The 25,118-nt window shown below is 35.0% G+C and overlaps 1 protein-coding gene across 1 annotated transcript in view; it reads right to left on the bottom strand.

Moving 5' to 3' along the window:
* Positions 1–25,118, bottom strand: part of LOC150096982 (uncharacterized) — a 203,773-nt gene that overhangs the window by 154,542 nt on the left and 24,113 nt on the right. Inside the window, exons 4-6 of the mRNA XM_090408360.1 lie at positions 17,872–18,025; positions 11,874–12,152; positions 8,776–8,851 (exon numbers count right to left, since the gene is read on the bottom strand). Coding sequence (XP_090264486.1) covers positions 8,776–8,851; positions 11,874–12,152; positions 17,872–18,025 — 509 coding nt within the window. The remainder of the gene's footprint in view (positions 1–8,775; positions 8,852–11,873; positions 12,153–17,871; positions 18,026–25,118) is intronic.

Raw genomic sequence — 25,118 nt, 5'->3', positions numbered from 1 at the left:
GCGTGTTGCATTTTCACACATCAACATCAGCCCTCAGGCAAATAAGAATATGTGAGATGACTGTGACCTATGCAGAGCCTAGCAAGAACAACTTCCTCTCATCTCTTTCTATGTTGACTAGAGTGCCAGTGCTTAATTTCAGGCTTAATATCATGTAATTTGTTTGTCAGTGCCTCCTGATATGATGACTGTCACTGGACAATTAACTGTGATCTTATAAACTGTTTGCAGTTCCTATATGGCACTGTCAAACAGTACGTGGAGAAGAAAGTATGAGCTGATCTAGCAGCTGCAGCTGCAATCTCATTTCCCTTAATTCCAATGTGGCTTGGATCCATCATAACCTAACATCAAAATTAAGGGTTTTCATTTTGTACAAAAGGTGTAAAATTTCACACAGCATGGGATGTGGATTATACATAGGAAAGGAGATAGCCTGTAAAGAGCTCAATGGATCTATATAAATTACATACTTTTGGTAGCAGTTTTCTTTTATATGCACAAGTGCAAGTTACATGCCATTCAACTTGCACAAGTGCAAGTTGAATGGCATGTAACTCTGCTGTATAATACTGCAGTCAGGTGGGATCTAGTTGGAGATAATAATGTCAGGAAACACAACAGTATAGCCAATTTAATCGTTTAAGTTTTCTTATAATTAACTCTTAGGATGTACTTTGTGAAAATTTATTTCTTCTATCTTTGTCAAGGTAGATTTCGGTTTGTCCTCATTATCAACAATGACTGCTATAATTCATCACAAATTTCAATTCCATTTATCTCGATTCCTGTTTCTATTACTTCAGTTAATTTATTGAATAGTTGAGAAATCAAAAGAATATAACAAAGATCTGTATTTAAGTTTTGTAGATCTGGAAAAGATACATGACAAGGTGACAAGAGAGAAGCTATTCAATATGCTGCAGTTGTATTGTTTCAATGGAGCATTATATCAAGCAATATTTAGTCTTTATTATAACAAGTCCAGCTGTTAGAATTGAAGGAAGTAGAGGAATATGGTTTAATGTTAAATCTGGTGTCAGACAAGGATGTACATTATCCCCTCTGTTATTCATTACCTATGTGGATCACATTATGAAGGAAAGTGGATTAAACCTGATATCAAAATTGGATATGTTAATTTCAGCTCTTTACTTTATGCAGATGATGTTATACTTCTAAATAAATCTCCTACAAGTCTGCAAGATTCCCTGACTAAATTGAATAACTGTTGAAATAGTTATGGTATGAAGGTCAGCAATAACAAGTCAAAGACAATGAAAATAGGCAGAAGCATTGAAAATATCAACTGCATTGTGAATGGAGAATCTATAGAACGAGTAAAACATTTCAGCTACTTAGCCACGAATTTTAGTGAAGATGGTAAATTAAATATGGAAATAGACAGCAGAATCAAAGCTGGTATGGTAGGAAGTCAATTGAATAAATTTATATGGGATAAGAGAGAAAATAGTCAAAACACTAAATTAGCTGTATACAAGACAGTGTTCAAGCCTAAAATTATGGGTCTGAGAGATGGGTCAGAAGTAAAAACACTTGACCAAAGACTAGAGACCACAGATATGAGAGCCCTGAGAAAGATTAGGAGCCTGAACAGATGGCTTCGATGGCAATATCATGTTAAAAACGAGGACATTAGGAAAAAACTTGACGTTATTAGTATCCAGGAATGTATTAGAAAGCTAATCTCAGGTGGTATGGTCACTTAAACCAAATGGGAGAGGAAAGATTAGCAAAACAAATGTTCTCTGCCAGGTTGGCAGGAAAAAGACCCAGGGAAAGACCAAGATATAGGTGGATTGATACAATAAAAAGTGCCTTAGAAGAAAGAAAGAAATATAAGATCTGATAATGTTGAAGTATTGACAGGTAACAGATTGATTTAGAGGAAAATTGTAGATAGGGAGTTAGTGGTGATGTAAATTTTTCTTGTAGTACTATCATATCCTGTACACCCCCTTCGAGGGTACATGTCAGGAATATGATGATGATGATGATTTATTTATTGCTTCTCTGATGTAGTGATTAAACAGCATTTAGAAAGAGAGCACCCTTGTCTTACAACTTTACGTATCTTTGCTGTTTTTGTTTTGTTGTTGATTGTTTCTATTTGGATTCTTTGTGCTTGTAGAAATTAAATATGAGTCTTCTATGAGCCTATATGATGCAGGTCAAGAAAACACTATCAGTATTTTTATTCTTCTTAAATCTTCTTTCTATAATTGTTCTTAAAACTAGGATTGCATCTCTTGTCCATTGTTGTTTTCTGAATCCAAATTGTTCACTGATGGTATACTTTTCAGTCTTATCTGTTAATAGTTTTTGTATAACTTTTAATATTTTCAAAGCATGTAATATTAAACTTACTGTTTGATGATTTTCACACTTATTTTAAGAATGGGAATAACAAAGCATTGTGTAAGGTCTTTGGGAATGATTTCAGTTTCATTTACATTCCCTTATGATCTTGAATAGGTATGACTTAGTTCATATTTCATGAATATTTTATGAATTGTGAAGGAATGTTATCAACACCTGCTGCTTTGCTAAAAGACAATTCATTTAGTGTCCGAAATTCATCTTGTAATTTTATTGGACAAACTTCTTCTGCATCCAGCCTTGTTTCAATTTTTATGGCCTCGTTGTTTAGATCTTTTCTTTATAGACTTCTAAGTACTTCTTTCAGAAATGTCTTTCTTATGTATAAAAATGCTCCCATGTTTATTCTTGATTACTGTGCCTCTCATTTTGCTTTGCTGGTCAATTCCTTTTATAATGTTATAGGTATTAAAGATTTTCTCCCAATCTTGGTTAAAACTTCTCTACATACCATTGTTCTTTTGTTTCTTTATGTTTTCTGTTTATCATACTTTTTAGTTGTTTATATCTTTCCTTACTTTCTTCATATGGAGAGGTTTTGTATTTTCTTCTTCTTTCGCCTATTATGTTTAAAATGTCTTGGGTAATCCAAGGCTGTTTGGTTGGATCTGTTTATAACTCCTATGCTATCATTTACTGCCTTGATGATTGTATCCCTAAAATGGGTCCACTTTCTTCTGTGTTTTTCTTTCTGCTCACTCCAATTTTAACTTTCATCAGTTTCTATATACAGATTCCATAGTATCCCTCTATTTTCAAGTTACCTATATCCCGTATGTGTCTTTTCCTGGATTTGGACAGCTTTTTACTTTTCAAATTGCATTTCATTAAAACCAAATTTTGATTGTTGTCTACAGCAGTTCTAGGGTAACCTTTAATGTAAAGATGCCAAGAAATTATATTCTTGGTTTCATCCTTTATCTAAGTGTAAGCAAACAAAGTTTGTGCATGAAGTAACTTCATAAATGAGCTACTTGTATATAGAAGCTAAGGACTTCACATTAATTGCCTTAGTTTTCCCATAATAAAACTCACGTATCCTTCATGTATAATGCAAAGGATTATGGAAAGGGGGCCACTATCCAGACTTGGTTTTGACCTTCATTGAGGTGAAAAGTAAAGGGATGTAAGAGAGCTTGATAGTATTAGGAGAAGGAAAAGACAGATAGATAGTATGAGAGAGAGAAAAGGCCTCGCCTTCTTTTATATCATCATATAGACAAAGGCTGTCAGTTTTTCTCTTTCACCAATCTCATATAGATGAACAACCAAAAGACCAATTGAAACTAAAGCACAAAGCTGACTAATACCGAGGTGGTTAGCCTTATCTGAGTTAACTGACTTGAGTTGGCCTTCTCTGCCTAGGATTGTTCTCCAGTCATCCCTGCAATTGACTATAAGACCACTCTGAATTAAGATGATGGAACTATTTTAAAAAAACCTCTCATAGCAAAAATAGACAGAATTTTATCTCCCCCTGATGAGTGTTGCATAATGTGGGTGGTCTACACCACCTATTCAAAAATTTGATATCTCCTAGAATGCTTCTTTCTAAGTACAAACATCATCTGACTGAACAATAAAATTTCCACAATACAATATTATAAAGCATTTGGATGTCATATTGCTGGTTTTCAAATCCATGTTTCTTTCTAATCTTCCATAAATGGTATTTTAATTCATTAATTATAAAAATCAAGACTCTCTTCTCATTGCTGACAGGTGGTGGGTACTGCAAAAAAATAACCTGTTCTGTTGTAAGTAATGGAATTCCCAACACATTACATAATCTATTCTAAATATGCAGGGCAAGAGGGCAGCTGCAGAATGCATGTTCTACTGTTTCCAATCAGTAACAGATGTCACCGATTGGATCTCCAATGTTAAAGTACCTCCATTTGTTGACTGGAAGGCGGCCATAGGCAATTCTCCAAGCAAAATCCCTCTTGTTAGGCTATCCTTAGAACTTCAATAAGTTATGAAACAAAGTGTTGTCAGTACCCAATTGTGGAAGTTCGTGGTGAAAGAAATCGAAGATTTCTTTAAAACAAATTTTACTTTCTTTTAATGAAAGAATGTCAATGCCATAGTGTTGTAGCAGTCTTAGAGTTAAGCACAGAGTTGTAGTATTCAGGAAAAAGCTCAGCTTTTGACCTTTATAATTATTTACTCCAAACAGGAGAAGATGAAAACCAGGTAGTACAGGAGAAGGTCTGCACAAGTGTGATTGGGCTGCAACATTTTATGGATTTTTGAAGCTGTATTGCTTAAATAGTAGATTAAGACTGGAAGCCCAAATCCTCCATTCTTCTTTGATAGTTGAAGAAATTCCTTTTTAACTTCTTGGTATTGGCTAGACCCAAAAAATTGCACATGCTTACTATATAATTGCTTTTCTTCAGCTTCTGTGATGTCTATAATATTTATTATGTACAACTGAGCAGGAAAGATTATGGTTTTGAGTACTATAGGCCCTAATTTACAGTCGTCTAAGGTTTCAAAGTTCTTGTATATAAGTTCTTGAACTGGTAATATTGGGTAAGTGGAGAAGGGAATTCCAAGTATAATGAGGAGTTCTCTCTTAGAGGTTAGTTCAAAAGGAATACCTCCAAGATTCCACTTTCCAAAAATTTTTAATTTTGTCTTGTCTGAATTAATAGTTAATTCACTGATCTTGCTAAATTTTTCCAAAATACCAAAAAAGATATATATGGAATCATTATCCTTCAAAGTGCCTACTACATCATTGGCACATGATAATACCTTACTTTCTTTCATAGTTAAAGGAACTGTTATTCCTCGTACAGCATGTGTATTGTCGACTTCCTGTAAGAAAGGTTCGAGAACCAGTGCAAAGTGCAATGGACTAAGAGGGAGCCTTGCTTGACTCCTTTTCGAATTTTAACCAGGTCTGACAGGAACCCATTAACTAGGAGGCAGGTAGTTGAATTTGCAAGGCTCCTTGGATAACAGATAGCAGTTTTTTACTTGCACCAATTTACTGTAGGATGTGGAATAGAAACAGATGCCAGACATTATCAAATGCTTGAGTAAGGTCTACTGATAGCACTGCCATTGACTGCTTTTTCATATTAACTAAGCAGATCAGATCAACTAGCAGAAACAGATTAAATTCTACTGCTCAGCCTGGAACTCCATATACTAGTGTGCTTTTAATTATGTATCTCATTCCCACTTTGAGCCTGTTATTGATAATGCAGAAAAATATTTTGTAGTCAGTATCAGATAGAGAAATAGGTCTCTAGCTGCTAATCAAGGTGTGATTTCTATTAGGTTTTGGAACGAGGATGGTATGGCTTGCTATAAATTCACTTGGTATGTGTCCTCATGAGAGAATAGAATTAAATAGTATAACAGAATGGGAAGAATAAAATCTCAGGCCTCATATAAAGTTCTATCCCTAGACCATCAGGTCTTGGGGATTTTCTTGTCTGTATTCTATATTCTTATTTTAAAATTTCTTTCTTCTATTTGTTTTCATCTTTCCAGTTCTCTCTCTCTATGTTAATGTTTCTAATGATGTTGCTACATTCTATACCATTGCACTGGCTTGTTATGAACCAGCTTCTCTCTTTATACAGGTCTTGCAACTTTTTTCTTTTGAGGAAAGCCTGTTCCTTTCCCCATTCCATCATATTCTGTTTTACTGTTTGTTTGAATTTTAACCACATATCCCAATTCCAGGTAACATTATTCCAAGCTGAACAGAGGGTCTGGAATTTAGTTGAAAAGATCAACAAAAAATTTGGTGGAAGTCTCCACGGTCCAGAACTGATCTCTACTTGTTCCATGCAGTGGAACTTAAGTAGAACTGGATTATGATCTGACATGTTGATGTCAAGATGTTTTATCCGAATTATCCTATTTATAAGGGATGAAGAGATATAAATTCGATCAAGACGTATACCAATACCTTGATTCATGTACATGTAAGACTGGAGATTAGGATTGCGAATCCACCATATGTCTACTAGTTGAGCATTATCGAGACATGTTTTTAACTGTGCATATCCCACTTTTCCACTCCTGGGATGTACTCTTATTTTGTCTAATGTTTGGGTTTTCAATACAATTCCAGTCTCCAGCTGCTATGATGTAGTGGGCACCATATAAATATGGCTCCAATTCCTGGAAGAATTTTCATCTAACTGTTCCATTGGATCGAGCATAAACATTTATAAAACTTGTTACATCCACAGTATTTCCGGTCTATTGTTAAGATTCTCCCTTCTGCATCCCTTTGGATATTACAGAATGAGCCAAGGAGGGGAAGCAAGAATAAGAACTCCTACTCTCCAGCCCTGTTAAATCTTCCAAAGCTCCAATAAGAAAGAAGTGGATAACTATCTGATAAAGTTTTCATATATTTATATATGCAGAAGTATGTTTCTTGGAGAAATAAAAACCTGATATTATGGCATAGCATAAGTTTCCATATTGTTTAATTTGCTTATTTAATGAGGCAATGCAGAAAAGAGATGCTATGATTTGTCGGTGGTAAATCTAGAAACTAGATTTTGGATGAACCTGATGAGGTCTTCAATCTGTGAAGGAGCAAATGAGGTCTCATCAGTGAAAGCCAACACAGAAGTGATACAAAGATGAAGTAATGCAGAAGTCATATTTCCATATACAAGTGGTCAAAAGGTGTCACACCTTATTACTAAATTAGAGAGAGAAGTTAAAAGTTTTTTCACTTGATTACACTATAAATTAAAGATGCCAAAAAATTATATTCTTGGTTTCATCCTTTGTGCAAGTGTAAGCAAAGTTTGTGTGTGAAGTCACTTCATGACCGGGCTACTTACTTCTGCATTGCTTCATCCTTGGTATCACTTCTCGGTCTGGCTCTCACTGAGACTTTCCTATGGGAAGGACCACTACCCATTATGGGTAGTGGCCCTTCCTGTAATGCATTGCATTATATATGCCCATAAGGATATATGCATTGCATTATGGGATACTAAGGCAATTAATGTGAAGTCATTAGTCTCTTCTACTTACTACTCTTCTTCTCTATTCCTTATTGAGGCCTACTGCAACTCCATTTTTTGCTGTCACATCACCTGAATAAATGATTCTGTGGTCAACACTCCAAAAGTCTCCAGTTCCATCCTATCTCACCTCACTAATTCCTAGTATGGCTATTTTTCATCTATCCATTTCTCTCTTTATATTTTTTAACTTTCCAATTTGTAGGAGGATTCTCACATTTTTCCATGTCCCAATGAGAGTATGAGGATTCCACTGATTTATGACCTGAGAAGCCTTGTTCTTTCCCCTGCCATGCACCAGCAGTGAGAAGCCATCATGCATTTTATTATATCTTAGAACTTCCATCCATACTGTTACCTTACTAGGGGAAAAATAGAACAAGCAATAACCCTCGAAAGAGGCTTGATGTGCTAGCCACTTCTCATTCTTCATGATTGTCTGCCATGATTATCCAGACTATTGTCACTTATGGATGATCTTCTGCTGATCCAGATGAATGCTGTTGCCATCCTAACCTTCAGTTAGCTGGAACTTATTTAATGGTAGTTCTATGACACATCCCTGTCATTGGATATATGTGAATTTTTATACAGATAGCCATGCTTGCTATTGGATATCTCGCCACTTCTGGTTAGTAGAAGCCATTCCATTGTCCACAACTGCTTATTTATATGTTTCCCTATTTATTCACAGCTAACCTCTGTATACAGAGGCCATTCTCCTATCCACAACTTAGGGAATGCTTGGCAGCATGGGACCCATTCCCAAGGGACAGAGAGGTTACTATGTGAAAATATGTCTTATAAATGAAGATTAGCATCGCAGACTAGGATTCATGCAAAGGGTAAATACATCAAAATTGACTAGTAGATCATCTTTGTTGAGTGATGTTCTTAATTTTGTTTATTGTATGATGTATTAAGTGTTTTTTTTTTTTTTATATAGGAAGGGGATTGGTGATATTTCTTTATTTCTTCTGCTAGTTCCACCTTATTTCATTAATGCTTCTAACAGGAGAAAATTTTCAGTAAAATAGGTGAAACACTAAAACTGAAATATGAACTATGCTATCGAAGTTATTCACAGGAAATAAAACTTTATTTTTTGGTTTAGTTCCTAGAAAACCTGATGGAATAAAACCAAAATATTTGAATCTTTATTTATGGATGTACTCGAAAGATTTATTATTCATACATTTTCAATTTCTTTATGGCTACCATACTTATGCAAATCCCTATCATTCCTGCAACATCAAAAGTGTATTTTTAAATCCTTTGAATGCATTTATCTAGTGCAATTTGATCAATTCTGCTGCACTGATAGCAGGCTTATCAATTATTAATTATAATGGACACTTACCTACTCTATAAAATTCAGTTACAGTAGGTCTCTGTGGAGGGCTATAGATTAATTTAGGAATTTTTGGCATTTCTTCCTACAAGAAAAGGAAAAAGTTACAAATATCTCTTAAAATTATATCACTTATTAAATCATAACACTAAGTAATTATGATTTTTAAAAAAATGCAGATAACAATAAAACACAAATTTCAGTGAAATGTCATAAAATATCTTATACCTTCATCATCCTCCTAAAAGTATGTTCTAGGATATGGTAACAGCAATTAAAAAATATATTTTTTTTTTATGATTTTAAAGAATGCCGATGGTAGGGAGGTAACTGAATCAATTGATATAGTTGAGTTACTGAGTGAGCACTTTGCAAGTATATATTAACCAGGTGGTGACATTGCAGAAACGAATAAACCAGTAGATTATATGGGAATTGTGGTGAATGAAGTGGAGGTGAGTAGTCTATTGCATAACCTCAATGCAATACATCTGTGGGATTGGATGGTATACCAGCTCGTGTCGTACGAGAAGCAGCTAAAGAATTGTCAGTATCCTTAACCATTTTGTTTAATTTGAGTCTTGGGTCTGGGTTAGTCCCGAGGGGGTGGAAAGAGGGGAAAATAGTTCCACTGCATAAAGGTGGTTCCAAGACTGCTGTTGTAAATTACCGACTGATTAGCATATCAGGAATCATTGTCAAGGTTTTAGAGAAATTAATCAAGAAAAGAATACAGGATTGGATAGATGAAAATGGGATATTGTATGGGAGACAATATGGTTTTGTGAAGGGTAGATCATGCCTCAGTAACTTGCTGACGTTTTATAACACAGTGACGGCTGAACTGGATAGGGGTAATGGGTTTACAGTGATACTACTGGACCTTGCCAAGGCCTTTGACAGGATACCACATGGAACCCCAATTAGTAAACTGGAGCAGATGGGGATAGATATAGGGCTGGTGAGATGGATAGGAGGATGGTTGAAGGAGAGATACCAGAGAGTGGTTTATTCAGGAGTGGAGTCTAAAAGACGGCTTGTGACTAGTGGTGTGCCGCAGGGCTCTGTTCTTGGACCACTGCTTTTCAATTTGTTCATCAATGACATAGGAAAGGATTTGAGAGGAAGTGTTCACTTGTTGCTGATGATGCAAAGTTGGGTAGAGCAATTGTGAGTGCACAGGATGTCAAAATTTTACAGGATGATTTGGTTAGTTTGGAGGACTGGGCTAGGAAAAAATGGATGTCAATTTAATGTGGCAAAGTGTAAGGTTATGCACTTTGGGGTGAAAAGAATAGCAGCAGCAGTATATCGCATTGGTGGAACCGTACTCCAGGAGATTGATGAGGCCAGGGATTTGGGAGTATTGGTGGATAGGGAATTGAAGTTTAGGGGGCACATTGCAAAAGTGACTAAATCAGCTCATCAAATCACTTGGCTTCTGAAAAATACTTTAACATGCAGAGACAGACAAGTTGTTGTTCCTCTGTATCGAGCCTTGATAAGACCTCATCTGGACTACTGTGCCCAGTTATGGGCACCAGGGTTTCTTCGTGATGGAGAGGAAGTGGAGAGGATCCAGAGACGAGTGACCAAGATGATAGCAGGTCTGTGGAATGAACCTTATGAGAATAAGTTGAAGATTTGTGGGTTGCAGAGATTGGACGATAGGTGAAGGAGGTGTGATATGATTGAGACATTCAAATTACTGAAGGGTTTCTATAAGATTGATCCAGAAGATATTTTTGAAAATATGACTGGTGGTGGGAGGACTAGGGGCCATGCATGGAAGCTGGGCAAGAGCGTGGTTGACAAGGGTGTTAGAGCTAGGTTTTTTACTTGGAGAGTGGTGAATGAGTGGAATAAGCTTCCAGAGTCTGTTGTGGGTGCTACGACCGTGAATGAGTTCAAGGCAAGGTATGATAGATACTGTGTCAATGTCGAATAGTTGTTCTTGACATGATGTTAGGGCCTCCCTCGATGAGTCTGTCGACTTCTTGGAGTTGCCCGGAACAATAATAATAATAATAATAATAATAATAATATAACTATTATATTAATGAAGTGAAGATAATGTTATCCAACACATTATTAATAGCACTCAGTACAAATAATCTGCTAGTTTGTGGTGGTGTATGTAGTACAAACCGTAGTTATTGAAAGCTTTGTTAATGAAGGCTTCAATGACCAATTTAACCAGAAGGCTGATTTAATGCAACACAGTTCTTTATGTAGTAATGTATCATCTACAGAACATCATGTATGAGCACAATATATTAAGTTCTAAATAATCCTGATTTTTTTTTTTTTTTTTTTTATTAGAGTGATTGTTATTGCCTGAATATAACATTTTGTATTTATTGCTTAGAAAGATCTCACCAGTTTTTGTCTTTTTTGTTTGTCATCCCTATTATATCGATCTGTAATTACCAATTCCTCAGCCAGCTCCATTTCTTTGATATTCAGGCTTCTTATGTTGACAGTACTGATCTTGAACTTGGGTGATGTTGAGTTAAGGTGTGTTTCAAGATTTGTTCAAGTAGCTGACTTTTCGCTGTTCGCCCTGGTGAAAACAATGGGGGCCTTTTTTAACCGGACAACGCCCCAGCCAGCATGAAATTCTGTCATGTTGTACCATCATATTTCTCCAGTATTACAAATCAGTTCGTGTTTTTTCATGGAATCACCTAGCATAATGGTAAAAATGGTCACAATTATAGTATAATGATTAAGCTAGAAGATTTTTTAGGAAAGTAGCTGAAAAAATGTTCCTAAGTATAACGTAGTGTGCACTTGCACTCCTACATAAATAATGGTAGAATGCAGCTTGTGGCAACCACTTTGTATGCCCAAAACATTTATATCATTTAAAATGCCTCATAAAACATAAACAAGGTAATGGAGTATATCATCACATACAGTTTATCAATAACATAAGACAGACAAATAATAATGTTGATCAACTTATTTGAACATTATAAGTGAAAGAAACATGTGCAGGGAAGAGGGAGACATAGGTATATAATGTAATATTGTTTATTACAATATAATCTAAATTTTATAATATAATTGTGGGGGGGGGGGAGAAAGGGAGAGAGACTAAATACCTGAGATTTCATTTCTTTCCATGTTACTATTTGTTCAATATCAAGAGAAATGTTTTCTTCAGTTTGGCTAGGTGTCACTCCTTTGGATTTTTTAACATCTTCGAAGTTAGCAGCTTCTTCATGTTGACTGTTTGAAGAGCTATCTGATGTTATGTACTTAGATATATTAGTGTTTTTGAAACTGGTAGATTCTTCCCTTTCTTTGACTTGATTGTTTACCAAGTTCGCTTCAAGAATATATACTGAAGCAGCAGCATGGTCAGTATTAGTTGAGCTATTCTGTTTGATAGAAAAAAAAATAATAAATTGAAATTTTATTGAAAAAATTTATAATTCATTAGGAGCATTTCTGAGTTTTATAGTATACTGACCGCATAACTAATTTTGAGACAAAGCTATTAGTTCTATAATTCTCTACTCGTTTTGTACACTTTTCTGTACACTTTGTCAGAAGAATTTGTAAAAATATAATTTAAACAGCAAGGGAGACATTTACTGTATACTAGCTAACCATAATGGAATCAATGGTTGAAAACTGTTTAATAATGGATGCTTGATAGCACAGTACTACATTTAAAAACATAATATGCACTGTATTCCAGGTCATATGTATAGATTTTTGATAAATGATAATAAATCAATGTAGAATGGTCCTCAGATTTTAATGCAACAGGTAGAGGTTCACAGTCAGAAGAGTTCTCAAATTTTCTGATAAGATAATTATGATCCACACAAGGTATTTTTGTTTTCTGCTGTAGAACAAGATGAAGGCTGTATAATAGCTATTCCAAATTTATGTTTTATCTTCTTTTCTGCATTTAATACATTCTGATATTTAAAATCTCCTCAGACCATCAGGTTTTTCTTACACAACATATACCATGAATAAAGGATTTGATAAATCCCTGGCTTTTTTTAAAGGAGGTGCTGAATTTGATGGTTTAGGAGGATGTAAAAAATCTTGAGTACATGCTTAGGGATAAAGGCCACTTTTATGCCATGTTGTCAAAATATTTTAGATATTTTATCTCTTATGCTGGATAATAAGGCAGGATTACTGAATCTTTGTATTTATATTTCCATGGTTATCTGCTGTTACATGAGTTGTAGAATACTGCTGATCATGTTATTTTTATATTCATTTAGAGATTGGGTATGGCTAAGGTATTTAGGTTCTTGATTCCTTTTCTTTATATTACTGAAGTTCTGAATATGTGGTCCATCAGTGTTTAATCATTTGTAGCTTTTGCACAGGATGGTGGAGGTGTCATCCATTGTGGGTAGGTTTTCTGCATACCAAATACACGAGTTTATTCTTTTTGAATAAGAGTATGTCAAGAAATGGTATAGTCCTGTTGTTTTCAAGTTCATGTATGCTGTTAAGGCAGCTTGTGAATCTGTATACATAGCGTAGTCATACTTTGGATTTGTGATAGTTGTTGTAGGGCTCTCTTTTCAAATGATTCCATAAATAAAAGAGGGAGATACAATGCAAGATCATCTTTTCATTCATATTATTTTAATATGAATACTGTTAAACATATTCATGACATCTAATGGTTTTATCACAATGCTTTAGTGGTAGAACTTAGGAGATCCACATATCTAAACATTAAAAATGTAGAAGAGAAAACACAAATCTGGAATAGCCTATCATACAATCAGTGAGGGTTATATTGTATTATAGCATCAAAGAAAATTATCTTAAACTGATCAGCCTGTGTAGCTCAGCGGATGTGGTGTTCGCACACCGCCGTGCTTGGCCGCACGAAGGAAGACTTGGTTTCGAGTCTAGTCGGCGACTAGAGGAAATTTTTCTAAGCCTTTTTTCGACCAGTTCCCGAGTTAGTCGATCTCCGGCACGGGCAAGCAGGTTTTTCCTCCCGGAAACTCGGGTTTTTCGTCCTGTAAACTCAAGAAAATCGACCGTAGAACCCACATTATTTCAGACATTAAATATATTGTGTTAGGGTTAGGGACCACGAGATGGCGGCACATTTGAGCCGTCTCTCTTCACTGCGTACCGCTTAATTAGTGATAGCCTTGGGCCATCTGTCTCTGATTGGGTACCAGTGGAGATTGAACTGCCCACTCAGTCTCCAAAAGTTAGATAGGGCTAAATGGCCTCGCCTACTCCCATATACGGGAATAAAAAGGCGTTAGCTGATTTGATTTTGATCATAACTATTTTGTCAGAAAATTCAAAAACGCTTCTGAAATGTTATATGATACCTAGCTACCCAGTGCAGGTAAGTATGTATAACCAAGGAGACTGAACAAGAGTGTAGTTAGCAAGGGTGTTAGAACTAGGTTTTTTGCTTGGAGAGTGCTGAATGAGTGGATTAGGTTGCAGAGTCTGTTGTGGGTGACATGACTGTGAATGAGTTCAAAGCCAAGTATTACAGATACTGCACAAATGTTGGATAGTTCTTGACATGATGATGATGAGTCAGAGTTGCCCATAATAATATCTTTAAATACTTCTTGACTGATTTGCATGCACTACTGACCAACCACCTTTTAGTTTCTAATGTCATGATATTCTGTGTGAATAGTACTGTTTGAAGTTGCTAAGTTTATCATGATTCATTGCTCTGCACTTTCTCCAAAGTATCTCTTCCTAACTAAAACTTTCTCATGCTTGACAATCTCCCACATCAGGACTGAATTTTACTTTCTCCAACTATAGACTATTTATTATCACATACTCTGATGCTTTCACCAGAACCAACACTCTTAACCCTGCCACTAAACACTTTTCAAGTAATTATTTCTCTATAGATCTACAGATTCCCCTTTCCTTCATTCCATGTGCTCATATTTCCTCTTTCCAGTAAATGTCCTCATATACTGGAAAGTAATGGTCAAAATATCTCCGCCCTCTAACAACACCTAAATATACATTTTAGATGTTTTTATAGTGCTCCAAGACAAAGTTCCTGTTTTCTTCCAGATACCTCTGTCCTGAGCCACCAGTTTGGCTTCTCTCTGGTTATTCCAGTCAATCAGTCTTCTTTCCTTTTCTGTCATTCTCCGCCAAGTCAATTTAGGCCTTTCCCTTTTCCGTTATCCTTCTGGGATCCATGTCAAAGCCACTTTAGGAATCTTTCTACTGTCCATTCTCAGTATGTGTCCATCAATTTCCATCTCTTTTTTTTTTTATTTCATTGGAGATGCTCTTTTGCACAGTCAGCTTATATAAGTCATCATTTGTTATGTTGGGGCCAAAATATTTTTAATATTTAGCACAGGCATTTGGTTTGAAAACTATTTAATTTAGCTTCCTGTTTTTTTTGGTCAGCTTCCATGTCTGATCCATATAATACAGCCTTAATATCAAATTCTCACTACTTCCAATAATTTCTGCTCTTCATCCCTTACTGTCCATCTCCCTCCAAAGAGTAACTTATAATACAACATTTATGCCCCCAAAAACAACTATTTCTACTTACATAAAAAATACCTGATTTCACACTGTGAAGTGTGATGGATTCCATCACAATCACTTTCTATTCTTGTATATTCAGTCACTCAACCTCTATACATAACTTCTCCTGTTTCTACTTTGACGATTTTTATTTTATTTATTACCTCTACTGTTTCACCCTAAATTGTTTCTCCACATATGTATTTATCTTTCTTAGCATCAATTCTTATTTCTATTAACCTGCTTTTACCTTCATTCCTACCCACCTTTTTCATGACACTTCTTTTAATTCTGCTCACTTGCAGTCACATTTTGGTGTTTGTTTCACCACCTCTTCTTAATCTCATACGATATCTAAATAAAAACACTTAACATATCCTCTCTATCTATCCATAAACTATGAATGTTCTCATGATTATTTCAAATTTTCTTTATTTCATATTTTCTATGCCATACAGATTTATGAACATATCCACTAAAATATAGAACATTAACAAAGAACAGTTAACATTATACAAGAATTACATGTTATGCTAATGGTGTTACAACCATATAAATTTAATCAAAGTACACATACTTAGTTTCAACAGCTATTGAAAAGATCAGATTTGGAGTTATGGAATGTTTTCCATACTGCTCAGATTTGGTTCCATCCGACTTCTGGTTATTTCCTAAATTGTTATGTTGTACAGAGTTATATTGCATGTTATGTTGCATAGCTCTGTTCATTTCAACAGCTATTGAAGAGTTAGATTTGGAGTTATGGAATGTTTTCCATACAGCTCAGACATGGCTCCATCAGACTTCTGGTTATTTTGGAACTGATGAAAAGTGCTAAAGTGGAGCCAAGAAAACAGTTTTGAAAACAACCTCAAGAGTTTTACTACAATAGCTTTGAAAAATCTGATCTGTGATGGATAAAATGTACTAAATGGTAGGGAGATTATGTAGAAAAATAGTGTATTAAAACAGACTTCAAAAATAGTGTACAAAAACAGACTTCAAACTAACCCCCCCCCCCAAGACACATCTTATTTTTGGATGAATAGGTATCACAATAAAGCCATTACTTTCAGAAGGTCTCTAATATAATGTACGTAATGTTGAAGATCTGCATCAGTATACTTGTTATGGGTGTTAGTGAAGAATAATCACATTTTATCAGATAGAAAATTATTATTCTAGGAAGAAGTATTCTAATTATATTCTAATCATATATTATTTTCCCTTATTTAAATATAAAGAGCCAACAGGCTTCACTTCGGCGATGTAACATTATTTAAACGAAGGGGATATTAAATCCCACATTATTTCAAAGCTGAATAAGAAACTCAAAGATAGGAATCAAAGAGTTTCATGCCGAATATAGCAAACTATAAAAGTTTTGGCAGACTGTAGCGTAAGTTAAAGCACATAGTTCAACACTAGAGCAACTCGTTGCAAAGGTGGGTAAAGTTCTGATCACTATTCTTAGCATTTCCCATAATGCAAAACACATCTCCTAGGAGATGTTTGATGTTATACATTATGGTGGAAAGTCACTAGCCAGACCGGTTTCGACCTTTGTTGAGGTCTCATCAGTGAGTAGGTAGACCTAGATAATATTGAGGTTATAACGAAGAGAACTTATATATATATATATACTTTGCTATATAAGTTGTCAAAAAGGTGCACCCATAAATTACTTAAATATAAAGAGCCAACAGGCTTCACTTCGGCGATGTAACATTACTTAAATTAAGGGGATATTAAATCCCACATTATTTCAAAGCCGAATAAGAAACTCAAAGATAGGAATCAAAGAGTTTCATGCCAAATATAGCAAACTATAAAAGCTTTGGTGGACTGACAACTCGTCTTTTTGAACCTTTTTGACAACTTGTATAGCAAAGTATATATATATAAGTTCTCTTCGCTATAACTTCAGTATTATCTAGGTCTACCTACTCACTGATGAGACCTTAATAAAGGTCGAAACCAGTCTGGGTAGTGACCTTCCACCATAATGTATAACATCAAACATCTCCTAGGAAATGTGTTTTGCATTATGGGAAATACTAAGAATAGTGATCAGAACTTTATCTGCCTTTGCAACGAGTTGCCCTAGTGTTGAACTATGTGCTTTAGCTTATGCTACAGTCCGCCGAAACTTTTATAGTTTGCTATATTCGGCAATCTTTGATTCCTATCTTTGAGTTTCTTATTCAGCTTTGAAATAATGTGAGATTTAATATCCTCTTAATTTAAATTATTATTTTCCCATTTGGTACCAACACATATATGATCTTGATAAGTAATCAGGGTCAATATGGTCATATACTGACTTAACTTAGATAAGAGAATTACAATACATAACAATAAAGGGTTTTGATCAGTAAGTCTATACTGTGAGTACTTTTGGAAAGCATTTACTAAATAAACTAATGAAATGTATAACTAATACAAAAAAGCATACTTCACATTCATATTAGTTAAGGCACAGGAGCAAAATTATCAATTAAACTGAGTATTTTGTAAACATTTTAAGTTTAACACATTTAAAAATATAAAATAATATAAAATTATTTCCACCTTTTTCTTTCTAGGAAGAGCATACAAATTGTCTAGATTATCATCATTATCATCACTACCATCATCATCATCATTCAATGGATGAGGTGGTACAGGAGGAGGAGAATGTGTACTGGAAATGCATTCCTGGCTAAGTTCTTGAATAGTAGAATATCTAAAAGATCATATAATTCATGCTAAGAATATTGAAATTAAATATTGAGTGCTTAAAATTCTCTCATTTTTCTTGATAACAGTTGTAACAGCAGTGAAATATGAAATGACTAAAGTTTATAGATATATGCAATCAGTCATAAGATATAAAGATAAAATCACCAATAGAAATTGCTGCCAAGCAAGCAAGCTTCAGATTCATATAAATATCTATATGACAGATTTGCTGGGAAGTCAAGAGAATAGCATTTTTGCATCACAGCCAACACTGTGGGGTGGAATCTACTATGGCATAAATGTTTACAAGTCTTCATGTGGTAGATGAAATTTTATTACCTAGTATGAAGCCTTGCTTAATAGAGACCTCAAGAGGAGTAAAAAAAAGTGATGTCTGATCTCCAAGAACCTCTAGATTATCTAATCCTTGCCACACCCAAAGGGTACTTTTTTAAAATTGAAATCCCACACATTACAGATTATAGTACATTTGGATGGATGAATAAACTAAATGTGGAACTTTTTTAAAGCCATTTCAGTCCTCCATTAAGCAGAATAGTGGTCTCACATACTGGGTGCTGATATTCATCTGTTATCTAAATGCAGTAATGTGCAGGCTTTTGTTGGCAGGATTATAATAAAAAAAAAAATATTCATCACTCAATACTGTGAAAGCAACACAACTGAGTATGGTAAACAGTCTTGCTGAAGTTTTCATATTGCAATGTGATACTTGCAATGCAGGTATCGCATTGCAAGCATTTTTGATCAATTAGGAACATTAAGCAATGCTAACAATCAGAATGCCACAGTGCCATTAGAGTGCTGACATATAGCAACATACAGGAAATGTTTTATGCTCCTGTGATGAAGAACATACATGAGTAGAATCAGTGGCTTAGGTATCCCATGGTGATCAAGTCCAAATTAAAAAAAAAAAAAAAAAGTAACTAAGCTCACATTTTCCAATGATTGTATTTAATAGGCAAGAGATTTTTTTTATTTTTTATTTTTACAAATGAAATGTTGGACTCCTAAAAATGTGTATTTAAATTGCCTAGCAAAGTTTTCTATTAAGCAGAAGTCTACAACACTTCAATAAATAAGCAAATTTTCTAACAGCAAAGGTAGGTGAGTATTCAAAATTGTAATATAGGAAAAAAACTAATCCCTGATAACTATGTGCAAGTTCATCCTCTAAATAAAAGTAAAATGATAATATGGAATATTCCATCCGTTATTTTATTATTCAGGCTCTAAGTTTTTTGAATACTTGCTATTCCAACACAGAATCTCAGCAGGCATAGCTTGCGGAGAAAGATTTTTTGAATGGGATATTATCATAATCATTTTTGGATTGCTGTTAGGATAGATGATCTGCTGTGGAAAATAATTACTTTTATAAAATTAATTCTATATCTATAAGACCCTATCTATGGGAGTCATTTTATTCTCCTATTTACCAGACTGTATAACTTCACTTCTCTCAATCCATCCCTATATCAGCATTTCATGAACCTCCTAGTATCTTAGTTATCATCAAATTTTCAATTTTTATCTTTGTCTTCAATCATATTATCTTCAACTTTTCTTCCAAAATCCAGGTGATCAAATCTGTGTGTAACAAACTAAATGTGCTCTAATCAAATTTAGTTTAGTCAGAATTGACAAGGCAATTAATTAGATCATGAGCAAGTGTATGAGGGGTTAGTATGCAAGTAATCCTCCTATTTTTTTTTTCCTTTCAATTTAAATGTGTGGAAAACTTTACATATCACTGAGCAGACAGCAGTAGCAGCATTTTATAGTTCTTTCACAGTAACAAAACACACCACAGTGACCAAAACAATCTTTCATGAATAAAGTCATGGCAACCTTATTCTGAGGTGAAGATGGGTCTTGCTTGTGGAATTTTGGAAAAGCAGCATCATGATCAATTCAAAACAGTACATGGAGACATTGCAGAAATTGAAAAATACATCTGCAGTGTTTGGCCCACTACTGGCATGAATGAGGTCCTCCTTCTCCATGACAATGTTCGACGTCACCCAGGTTTGCACACAAATGCAAATACAATATTTGGCTGGACTGATCGTCCACATTCTACCCACCTTGTGGATAGGAACTCTGCCTGAAAAGCATTTGGACACATGTTGAGAATGAATTTAGAAAGAATACCAAGTATTTAGGTATGACTACCACCTGTCTGGGCCTCTGAAGGATGTACAATGAGGATGCCATTTTGTGAATGATAAGGAGCTAAAACAAGCTGTTGTTCATGAGAGCACTAACAATTAAGTAAAGATTTATGTTTGGCACACAGCACCTCACTCATTAATGGAAAAGTGTATAGAGAGAGTGATGGAGACTGTTAAAAATAACAGAATGCTTGCAAAAAATGGAGGATAAAAAAATTAAAAAAAAGCACTATAAAGCCTATCTAAAGCATTAAGAACTGCTACACTAGCCATCAAGAAATACTTAGAGACATAGCAAAAAACATAAATAAACTAATTAAGTATAATTTCTGGGAAATTCCCATGCTACTCCTCTAAAACACTATTAATATAATTAATGGCTATTTTAGCCTGTTTTTGTTTAGGAGTGTCCCTTATATTTAATACATTGGCTAACATAACTCAAAAGGGGGTATATATTTTAGAACATTACGGGCGAGTGTAGAAGGCAATTATGGCAGAATAAAAAATGTTGAAAAATTAAGTACATACCTTGATTTTGGTTTAAAGATGCCTTCTAAATCCAAGCTCTTGTGGAAGGGGGGGGGGGATTGCAATATTCCCATTCCAGAATATCTGAACACGAAAAAACATCGCAACATCAAAAAGAAAAACAAACCACAGAATACAGGGAAGACTGAAATTGCAGCTCACGCCCTTGAACTAAAACACATTCCCCAAATTGACAAAGCAATAATCATTGACAAACAAGAAAACGAAACGATGCTTAGAATATCCGAAACTATTGCCATAAAATGTGATGGTAATTCTATCAACGTCCACCGCCCCTACCTAATTTCCGAATGTTGGACGATCCAAAACTTACAAATTAAGCCACGCCTCCGGCCATTTAGCGACAACAAATGCCCAAATTTGGCAGACACATCTTGCAGCCTTGACATAGCCCTACAGTCATTCCCACAAAGTTCCGACAATGGTCAGACGATGACCGAAACGGTCCACACCCCGTAAACCCTTGCCCCAGTTTCCACATAAGGATACCCTTCCCCTTCCTTTCCCCCCCTCTCCCCACAACAAAATAATATATATATATATTTATATATATATATTATTAATAGTAACCCGGGTTCCCAAACTTATTTCCTGTGTCCCAAGTACATCCCCATGTTCTTTCCCTCTCTTCCCCCCCCCCTTCCACAAGAGCTTGGATTTAGAAGGCATCTTTAAACCAAAATCAAGGTATGTACTTAATTTTTCAACATTTTTTATTCTGCCATAATTGCCTTCTACACTCGCCCGTAATGTTCTAAATTATATATATATACCCCTTTTGAGTTATGTTAGCCAATGTATTAAATATAAGGGACACTCCTAAACAAAAACAGGCTAAAATAGCCGTTAATTATATTAATAAATAAACTACATAAGGATTCTGAAATAATTTTCCATGGATTCCATCCCATGTGGGATTAAAGGAAAATGAAACTACAGATGAAGTAGCAAAAATGGCTATAACATCAAGTGATACCACAGATTTTAATCTTTTTAAAACTACTCAAAAAGAAAATGTAAAAAGAATGGTTCTCCAGGACATGACTCACCACTGGTATTCAGCAGAAAAACCAGGAGCTACCATCAACTCAATTTAATCACTGTGCCACTACCATGATTTCTCACCTCAAGACCAGCCACACAAGACCAATCAAGTTTAGCAGTGGCATAAGTCTTCCCCATCTGCAAAATCTGTAATATTGAGGAAGCATCACCACTGCATTTACTAACTTGTATGAATATTTCTAAATGTGAACTTTATAACAACCCAGAAAAGGTGCCGTATAAAATACATGAATTAGAACCTTTATGATCTTGTGTAATAATACCATGGAATAATAAAAAAAAAAAAAAATGAAAAAGTGTGGGAAAAGATGGACACAGTAAGAGAAGTAATAATTATGATCAAGTATATGTATGTTAAATCTAAGAGCTGTGTGAAGACTAAATTTGGTAATTATGAGTGGTTTATATTTAATAATGATGGACTGTAACAAGGATGTATCTTTTATCTGTTGCTGTTCATTGTGGTTATGAACAGTAACCCAGATATGATTAATAACCACACAAGAGAAACAGCTGTGTTTGAAGCTAATTTAGTGATTCAGGTAAAACTAGAAGAAGAGATACAGAAGAAACTGGACAAATGGAACAGTGTGACACACTATGGGTTACATGTTACAGCAAGAACGAGAGAGAAAGAGAGAAGAATTGGTGTACTTTCTAGTGACAGAAGTTTAGATCAAAAGATATGAAGAAGATTTTCACTGAGCAAAAGCTTTTTTAACAGTATATGGTCTATTTTGGGACAGTGAGGTCCCATTGTAGCATAAGTTTTTGATTAACAGAAGTTACCTTATTGCCTATAATTTCTTATCAGTAAAGACATAGAGCATTAAAAAAAAAAAAAAAAAGAGAGAGGGAGAGAGACAAACAACAGGAATGAATGTTTTAAGGGCAATGTTGATAAAAGACAGAATAAGAAATGTGGACATTAGGAATGTTTTCAGACTAAAAAGTGTTGAAAAATGCTTATGAACTCACACCTGAAGCAGTTTTGACATTTCCATTCTTCCAATCCAAACACCTGTGCATTAATGAAAATAACCCTTACTGGAATGAGAGCCTTCATTTGCAACTCCACTGCACACCTTCAACTCCTCTATTCAAGTGTCAGCTCTATAAAAAAATGTGCCTTTGACCATGAAAAAAATGCAGCACATATTCAATGGTTCAAATAAAAAAAACCAGCTTTTCACTACTGTAGTACAGTTCAAAACAAGAAAGAAAAATATCAAGAAATCCACAGCAAACTCTATAACAACCAAATGCGATTAACTTTCCTCCTATCAATTGGCAGTTGAGCACTCTGGGTGGAAACTAACTTCTGTCTTGCCTTGTTTCCACCTCTCACTCTCTTTCATTCTAAGTAACAGCAACTTCACTGAATGAAAGATAAGGCAGATCTCTTGGCATCAGTCTTTTCCACCATTTCTTGTATAGGTGACAAAGGCAAATAATCTACAATACCACAAATTGATCCCAACTTACCATCTCTAATCTTTTGCCATGTCATCAAAAAAATAATGTCTCCAGGTCCAGATATCCCTCCAGTTGTGTTCAAAAACCTGTGCTCCAGAATTAACACCCTTCCTGTATTGCCTGTATAAGCTGTCAAATTCATCTGGCATCTGCCCAACAGCACGGAAGAAACTGGTTTTCCCTAAAAAGAGAAAAGTCAGTCATCAAATTGTCATCCCTCACTTCAGTATTCTTGAAAGGGATGGAAAAGGTCATAAACAAACTTCACTACCTGAAAACCTAATTCAGTGATCACCAATACCAATTTTGTCACACTCATCCTACAGCAGACTACTTGCTAACCTTTTCTTAAGATTTGGAGATGGTTGCCCTTGATAATTCCAAAGCTGATCATGTCTAACATTTAGGATTCTCGCCAAGCTACAATTTAGGTCTCCTGAAGAGTCTTTTTTTCTGAATTTCCAGAAAATTCAGAAAAAACGATGAATAGCTTTCTCTCATCCAATTTCTTTATCATGTTGGAGGATCTTGTGATTCTGTACTCTAACCCATATTCTTCATCCAATATATCAACAGCCTTCTTTCAAACTCAAATGCTATTCATAGTTCTGCTGATGATAGTACTTCGCATTCCTTATCTTCATTTGAAAAATGTCATAGTGCTTGAGTGAATTTCAATAATATTAAAATACAGTTCCATCTTATTACCTACAGAAAGATCCTATTCACTCTTACTTTTGATAATGTTTCGATTTCCATTCAGGATTATTTCTTCCCTTCTTGGGCTGACTTTCACATCCAGCTTAACCTAGCATAAACTTATTACAACCACATCCTTCTCCTCAGCTTCCAAAAAACATGGTATTTTTTTTCCTTCAAAACACTACTTCTCTTCTATAAATCTCTTAATAAACTTTATAAATCTCTCTAATTCTTAACTGTCCCATCTCTTTCACACTCCCTCCAGTTAAGTTCTCATAGGCGCTTTCTTTCTTCATTATACTTTTTTTTTCTTTTTTAATGTAGTCTCAAGAGCATTACTCCACCAAGCTGGCCACTACAATTCTTCCTTCATTTCATCTACCTCTGCTGTTTGGAACAGCCTTTCCCATATTATTTTTCCCAATAAATAAAATCCTCTAGCTTTTCAAGAAACTTGTTAATAGATTCCTTCTTTTTCCTTAACCACTTGCCTGCACACTTCTTGTGTGCAGGCAAGTGACCTACTGCATTGTGTTGTAAAAAAAAGTAAAAATGCTGAATATGGACTTGGAATTGATTTCAATGTGCAATACAGATTTATCGAGTGCATAAAATGACTGATCAATTTACTGGTGAATTATTCAACCAGTAAATCCATCCAACTTGTTCCTTTGCTATTTAATTTGTATATTATTATTATTTTGCGACACCTCCAAGGAATCCAAAGAATCATCGAGGGAGGACACCTACTCTACAACTCTCCATCTCCACAACTATATCAAACCTCTACTGCTATCATCATCGCCATGCTACCTCTGCATGAGATCGGCTAACTCATATTAATGATGAAGGAAATTATCTGAGGAGAAATATTCACTTTTTTGCTCATGAGACAAAGCTGGAAAGAACAATAACCAGTGAAGACAGTGTAGAGATCATACAGGATAAATTAAATAGACTGGTAGTATGGACAAAAGTAAATGACTGCCAGTTTAAAATGGCAAAGTATAAGGTGATGCACTTTAGGAAGAAGAAATCACAAATTCTGTACTGTACTGATGGAAATGAACTGCAAGGAATTGATGATGACAGGAACATAATTGT

The sequence above is a fragment of the Typopeltis vanoorti genome, chromosome 18 (assembly GCF_054136105.1).
Source record: "Typopeltis vanoorti isolate ZY-2024b chromosome 18, IOZ_Tvanoo_1.0, whole genome shotgun sequence".
NCBI classification, from domain to species: domain Eukaryota; kingdom Metazoa; phylum Arthropoda; class Arachnida; order Uropygi; family Thelyphonidae; genus Typopeltis; species Typopeltis vanoorti.
The sequence above is the reverse complement of the archived record's forward strand: the minus strand, read 5'-3'. Positions and strand labels throughout refer to the sequence as shown.